This window comes from Lampetra fluviatilis, chromosome 1 (assembly GCF_964198595.1).
Source record: "Lampetra fluviatilis chromosome 1, kcLamFluv1.1, whole genome shotgun sequence".
Taxonomy (NCBI): domain Eukaryota; kingdom Metazoa; phylum Chordata; class Hyperoartia; order Petromyzontiformes; family Petromyzontidae; genus Lampetra; species Lampetra fluviatilis.
The window spans coordinates 17,196,961-17,204,414 of record NC_136275.1 but is presented as its reverse complement, the minus strand read 5'-3'; the positions used below and the strand labels follow the sequence as shown (position 1 = coordinate 17,204,414).

The 7,454-nt window shown below is 44.9% G+C and overlaps 1 protein-coding gene across 4 annotated transcripts in view; it reads left to right on the top strand.

Moving 5' to 3' along the window:
• Positions 1–211: 211 nt before the first annotated feature.
• The window catches only part of PIKFYVE (phosphoinositide kinase, FYVE-type zinc finger containing), a 39,220-nt gene continuing 31,977 nt past the window's right edge, over positions 212–7,454 (top strand). For all 4 annotated transcript variants that reach the window (XR_013637022.1, XM_078858075.1, XM_078858082.1 and 1 more), the window contains exons 1-8: positions 212–331; positions 2,538–2,710; positions 3,693–3,887; positions 4,573–4,685; positions 4,824–4,995; positions 5,777–6,023; positions 6,461–6,556; positions 6,731–6,800. Coding sequence is in view for 3 of the 4 variants with exons in the window: in XM_078858075.1 (XP_078714201.1) it covers positions 2,545–2,710; positions 3,693–3,887; positions 4,573–4,685; positions 4,824–4,995; positions 5,777–6,023; positions 6,461–6,556; positions 6,731–6,800 (1,059 nt within the window). In the remaining variant the exon portion in view is untranslated. The remainder of the gene's footprint in view (positions 332–2,537; positions 2,711–3,692; positions 3,888–4,572; positions 4,686–4,823; positions 4,996–5,776; positions 6,024–6,460; positions 6,557–6,730; positions 6,801–7,454) is intronic.

The following is a 7,454-nucleotide window of genomic DNA, read 5'->3' as shown; positions in this document are numbered from 1 at the left end:
CAGACGTTTATGACAAATCTGCCTGTGCTCGTCCAAAGCATTATCCAATCACATTACCTAGGCAGGCCTAACATAACCTGCTCAGCATTCCCATGAACGGATTCAATTAAATAATCCACCACGTGCGCCGAATCACCCCACACCCCCCATGACGCCGCGCGTCACGTGATCCGCGCGTGCTCTCGCGCTCACATGACCCGCGTCACGTGACCGCGCCGAAGATTCAACATCGCAGCGAGACCGGGTGCCTGGGATCGTACCGAGGGATTCAGCCGCGCTCCGACCACGCCGCACGACGACAACCGCAGCCGATCGGTGGCTGTTGTGCAAGGTAAAAGGGCCCAGCCTCGATATTGTGACCGCCTGGCACAGAGAGCGGAATTCCCATTGCCTCCCGCCGCTCCCTCCTCAACCCGGTTTGAGGCCTAGTCCTCTACGGGGCCTTAGGCTTTGCCTAGGTCGGGCTGCCCGCGAGGGGCGCGGCCGGCTCTGCGGGTGAGGTCTGGGATACGCTGCCTCGTCTCGAAGCTGGTTCAATTACATGTGCGCGTATGTGATTTCGTTAAACTGTTAGGTGTGAAAGGTAGGTGCAGCAATTGGGTAGATACGTTTTTTCGGGTTGAGGCGAGGCATTTTTCCACACGGGGTTGGAGCTTGGTTTATGGGAAAAGCAATGCTTAGAAGTTACGGTCTCTCTTCCAAATTCCGTAATTACAACAATCTAGTGATGTGGTTTGCATTTTAAATTGTCATTCGAGTGGTGTCCTGATGGTATGTTGGCGCGTTAGGCCTTGGCATTCATAGTTCCCTTTTCCCCCCTTAAGGACGCTTCGGTTACATGCCGGACATCCTGGTTGCACAGCGTAAGTATGTAGGACCGATGAGAAATAATTGATTTTGCATCGCGTTGTCAGATTAAAGTCCATGGCTGGTGAGTGGAATAAGTGCAGTTCAAATGAGCGCGATGCATTGCTCGTGTGTTTGCTGGCAGCAGTGGTGGAAATTCCACGTTCATTAATACGAGTCCAGTCTCACCATTTAGAACAGGGTTTGGGAAACTTGCAGACCGCGGGCAGTGACCCATGATTTATGTTATGAATTATGAATGAGCGGCTACGTAGTTTTCTGTTATTTTTGATTATTTTCTTTGAACCTATCCACGTGACTTTACCGAAAGACTCAATGATATAGCGTGTTAATATTGTAGTGCACTCAAGTCACATGTCACTTGCAGTGGCAGAAGTGACTTGAGGTGTGTGGCCCACAAAAGCTATTTGAAATCGAATTGGGCCCCAATTGAGGAAAATGTGTAGAAGAACAACCGCTAACTGCAAAAAGTAAGGATGATTTTCTTGACCCTGGAACTCTTGATGGGCTGACGTGCTTAAGTCCGCTTGTTTAATTTACCTCCGGTCCGTTGCACAAAACGCTGTAAGTGTAAAATAGCTGTGGTTTAAGTAGAAAAAGCGAGTTAATTCCATTTGAAATTGGTTATACATACGACGTTCAGGGTTTGGTTTGCTACATGGATGCAACCGTCAACAACAAGGCGACTCAAGGTATCGGCACATTTGAGGAAGTCTCCAACATCGAAACTGACAAATAAGGGACTACATTGAAAGTGATCGGCATTCGGTTGGTAGCCCTTGACTAAATATGAATCGGCAAATATTAACATGACTGAAACTATAGGTAATGCTTTCTTCCCAATTTTTGGTAATCTTTCTATTTCTATAGCATATTTATGGTCTAAGGTGCAGGAATAGGCCAAAATGTTTAACTTCCGAATATATACTTTATTTTTGGGCAGTATAAAACAAATGTAAGTGTTTGTTACATGTATACATTATCTGGGAAAGTAATCTAAAATTGAATTGCTCGTAAGCGTAGCTGGCTATAGATTAACAACATAACTTTGAACTTGTCGGTAAAATATCAAAAAGCAGAGATCCCTGAACTATAATTTAAAAGGCATTATCTACCTCTGGAGCCAGTCGTCCTTCACAGCTCCCAGTCACCACGTTCAAACTGGCTCATGCATTGATTGAAGTTGCACTGGGCACTATCAATCATTACCTTCACCTTGTACTTGCATGGGTGAATGCACTTGTTAAGTCGGGGTTTGGGAAATTGAACAATCAATTGACTGTTGTTTGCTACTGTAATTGTTGGTGGGATTAAGACAAAAGCCATGCAAGAGCATACACATTCCATAGCCGCGTTAAACACATTTGTGTGCGTTTACAAATCAAACGTGTAACCAAAATCACTTTAAGCTGATTACAAGTGTGAAATAAACTCTTTGCATTGTATGATGACATATCCTATGAGGTAAGGGTTGAAACTGGCAAAAGTGCCATTGCAGTACAAGTTGCCATTTTCAAAAATGACGTGTGTGCACACCGACTGCATGTAAACATCGAGTGCATGTGCAGTGGAACATGAATGTCATGAAACTGCTGCTGTTGCGTCTTGCTTTGCCCAGTGATTGCTTGCTCACTTTTTTTGCGAATCTCTTCCCTCCTTGCTTTGCGGAGGCGTGGCATGGCGTCGGAGGGGAGCCCCAACCGTTACGAAGTGCTGGATCCTGAACCTGTGAGAAGCACCGTGCCACATCTCACCAGCTTCAAACCGCTGTCCCCGCATGAGGAGGACCTGCCACCTCTCCGCTCTGCCTATAGCTCCATCATCAACCTCTTTCGCTTCAAAGGTGCACTGTCCCATAAAAAAAAAACTTGCTTTTGGTTGTCCTGCTTTTTTTATTCCTTTTAGCGTTTTGTTTAGGTTAATATTTTTGAGCCCAAGTTTGTCTTTTAATTCAGTTAATGAATGCATTAAGTAGTGACAAATCATGCATGCATACCCATGGCTAAATTAATGTCGTGTAACGTTTTTTTTGGGAGTATTAGCAGTTTGTTAGCATATTTTAAAACATTGCTCTTTGATCTTGTTTTGTCTTAAAAAATTGGGAAACGTTTAATCAATTGGTTAAGTCCTTACAGTAACACCATTATACAAAGTTTTGTTCCTATGAATCCTGTTTATTAAAATTAGAGTACTCCCCATTATGATTGAATGTACAAACAGCTAATGCATTGACACTTTCAACACTGGTTGCAATGCAACCAATGTTCCAAAACATGTAATACAAGGTGACTATATGGTGATAAAAGTGTAATAAAGGACTCGATCACTGGGTCTGTCTCCGTTGTCCTTTATTTGGGTTCTTTACACTTGTCCCACACGGCCCTCGCTCAGAGCCTCCCCGCTTGGCAGCTCCACAGCTGCCTTCGCTCCCGTAGCCTTCCGCGCTCCTGCAGCTCTGCTGCAGGTCCCTGGTGCAGCCCTCCGGCTGCTCTCACTGCAGCTCCACCGCTGCTCCCCGTTCCTCCGTGCTCGGTCACCGCTGGCCGACGGTGCCGAGTCTTACTGTGTGTGTGGCGATCTCGCCACTCTCCAACCTCCGCCCTGCGTGGCCTCACTGTGTCTCTGTCTCCAACACTCCCCCGTCTCTTCCGGTATCTCTCCCTTAAGACCTCACCCCTCTCTCCCATGTGACCTAACTCCTCCCCCCCGTGACGTCATATCCGCAAGGCCGTTTACGCCCGCATTACAAAAGTAAAGGAAAGGAGCATCTTAGTCCATTGGAGATGTATGAAGCATGATAATTGTGCCTTAATTCTGTATTTCAGGGAGTGATCCAGTCGTGCACAAGGGTGAGCCGCAGGTACAAGTTGAAGGGAGCATGGATTCCCATTTCACGCCACGGAGGGAGTCTCAGACGGATTCGTGGCATGACCCTCGCCAGGAATCCAGCTCCGACACGAGACAGGGCACCCGTGAGCACAGAAGCCGCACTGTGCGCTCATCTGGGCAGCCCCTCCAGGGTACGTGGGAGATGATACCCATGGACTCTGGCCCAAGTGAAGCCTCCAACGTTAACAGTGAAAAGGGATAGGGTCATCTTAAACACACTTAACTAATATTATACTTATTAATGTTTGTTTTCTTTAAAACAACACTGCTGGGGATACAAAACTCGTTAAGGGGAGATCACTTCTACGCAAAGGTGGTGTATTTGTTATAGCGAATGGTTTTAAAATGCAATACAGTTGGGATTTATACAGTACCTAAATGCAACTACATCTTAAGACATTGCACTAAATATTGGGATATGGGCAACCTGGGGAAAACGGACCTATTTTTTTAAGAAAGTCTGACAATATAAAGGTCTTAAGCATGGACTTGGACTGGGAAGTTGACGGCATCGATGGCTGGGAGAAGTGAATTCTAGGCTACGGGGGCAGCAGAGTAAATTATGGTAGAGACAATATCCTAAAAATAAAACAAGGCAGTGCTTTTGCAGTAACGCTACAGGAATTGACTTGCATCGCTTCTCATAGTCATCATTAGCAAACACACTTTCACAAAAGGAACGACATACAAGGTATAATTCCTAAATTGGAGAAAGAGGGTCACATGTCTGGTGGATTACTCAGTTTTGGCCATGAATTCTTAGACATATAAAATGGTATGTTTTCCCGATTTTTAAAAAAAGACTGGATTTTCCAGATCCATCACAAAGGAAGGAAGAAGGGCCAATAGACCCACGCTCAGCAGTGCAGCTCCGAAGTCTGGGTACAGTGGTGAAGAGGTTGAAGGAAATCATGGATGGCAAAAGTCAGGTGAGTTAAAATTACAATACAAAACATGTATTGCCAATTGCCCAAACAAAACAACATTTTTGAGGTGTCCACTGATTTCTGTATATCAGTTATGGAAATAGAAAGTGGTAAATAATCATGTTATCACTTGCATCCCAGGACACAGACCTCAAACAGTATTGGATGCCAGACAGTCAGTGCAAGGAGTGCTATGACTGTGGGGAAAAGTTCACCACCTTCCGCCGCCGCCACCACTGCAGGCTTTGTGGCCAAATCTTCTGCAGCCGTTGCTGTAACCAGGAGATCTCTGGAAAGTTTATGGGATACACAGGTATGTGTCTAAATTGTATGTAATCCAGCTGCTCACTCAGTGGTTTTAATGATTTGCACATGTTGCCTGTGCAGGCTGTGATATGCAATACGTGTACGTGAAGCTATTTTGTTACTCCACTTGGATGAGGGCCCCTCCCCCATGGTGTGCAGATCATTGCGGGATTTGACAAATCTGATGTGTGAAAGTGGGGAGCATATGTAAGAGAGAGTACAGTGTAATACAGGCGGTTTCCAGTTTACAACAGTCAGATTTACGGTGATAGACATTTTCCAACATTTATATAATGCCACCATGCATCGATTTTATGATGCACAAACTTTATTTGCGGCGCATTCCGACATGGCTTCGAGCACGTTTGAACAGTCAGCCTGGTTTCTGACTCGACTTGGTGTGGAGCTCATGTCATCCTCAAGTGTTTGTGGGTTTTCACCTATGAAACCCTGAAATATGGCTGCTAAAAGGAAACAAATTGGCAAGGGATGTTTTTACTGTTTCTGTATGAAAAATAGGAGTCCGATTTACGACTTTTTCCAGGAACACATTGTGTTAAAAGCATGGACCCGGGGGACTACCTGTATTGGGTTTCCTGTACCGATCTCTGATGCCCACTATGTATCATTCCAATAACCCGGCGTGCATTGTGGTCACCCATCCAAGCAATAGGCTGAACCGTATTTATCTTCTGAGAATCGACCACATGTTGGGTAATACGATCATTATCAAAAGTATTTAGTTATATATATTTGGTACATGAAGCAATATTCTTTTTCTGTTCCAGGAGATCTACGGGTGTGCAACTACTGTAATAAGGTGGCTATGAGCTACACGGCCTCGGCAGATGGAAGCTCCCTGGGAGAGGACCTTTCCGTGCTGGCCGACCAGGCGTGTGGTGGGAATGGTACTGGGGCTGCCGGTGGGAGTATCACGGCTGCCCTAGAACAAAGCCACAGCGAACCTCGCACACCGATCGGGTCGCGCAAACCCAGCCGCGTTGGTTTCTTGGAGGAACAAGTCACTTGGGGCAGGTGCGGTTTGTCTCAGTCACCTTCATGTAGGGTGTGTCGGTGTGTCTCGCTATTTTGGGTTATGAATACAATTGTGAATGTTGTCTTGCATTTTTTTCTCCCCATGCTTATTTGTGGGGGTCTCTTTCTGGTCCCATTTCTCCACATTCTTATCAGCTGTGTCTACATCTACACCATCCTGGTTCACCACTTCATACCACCGTCTGTCTTGGCCTACCTCAGTATCTGCCCTGGTGCTTCCATGCTCATGACCTTCCGACGTTTTTTTTCCCCCACTCGTGACCTATTCTAGCAATCTTAGCTGACCATGATGTATGACACTCTTTAAACTGTTACAATTGCAACTTACGTCATTAAGTTTTGGTTGATGAATTCTTGTGTTTTCAGCCATGAGAGGACTTGACTTATGAACCTCGTGGTGGGTGGTGTTTTTGTAGCCGACTGGTGCAGGAGCCGCAGAGCAGTGCTCGAGCCACTCTCTCCCGCCTGAGCTCTGTGCCGGAGGAAATCACTCTCTCGCCATCTCATAAGAGGTGGCCAAATGCATCCTTTGTTCTCTATCTTAATGCCAATATTTAAATGTAATTCATTTTCAAATTTGGATTCCATTTAAAAAGCTTTCGGTCTCATCAGTAAACTATTTGAATCATGCGACGCACGGTGTTCATTTTTATTTCTTGCTTAGCTCTGTTTCTGCTCGGTTTCAGTGCTGCAAGTCCCCAAGTTGGCCGGAGTTACAAGTTGGATATGACCGATGAAGAGCGAAAGTTATTATTGGTAAGCTTGCTTTTTAACTATGGGACCTTTTTTGCCAGTATGAAAATAAGGATGGGTTTTACCCTGTCTGGCAATAAAACAGGTGCTAAAATGTTCAAACATGTTTTTCCACAAGTACGTGTGGTTAATGCACACTTGATGCCTTGAAAAATGTATCCATTTGGTGTTTGAATATCTTAACACCTGTTTCATTGTCAAGGTAAACCCTAATCTTATTTTATTGAATCTAGATTTGAAGTTTTTGTGACTGCAGGGATCCATACTCTTTGGTTCTTTCGGTAAAGTCGCGTAGGTATAAATTAAATCGCGACATTTCGATTGCAACAAGCAATCGTCGGGTGGGAAAACCACAGCAAGAGAAAAAAAATTGTCCCACTTCAGCAAAAAAAAATTCTTGCTGTGGTTTTCCCACCTGATGATTGCTTGTTGCAATCGAAACGTCGTGATTTGATTTATTTTTACTTATTTTATTGCTTTAAGTTCTCCCACAAACTAAATCAACCTTTCAAGAGTAGTGGGAGAACGTTACATACCTGTCAAACCCTTATCAGTGCCGACCTTATTACAGACCAATTCAGGCCTTATTAGTCACCCCGTGCCCCTTATGAATCTCAACATTCATAAAGTCCCACCACAAGGGAGAAACGGACAAAA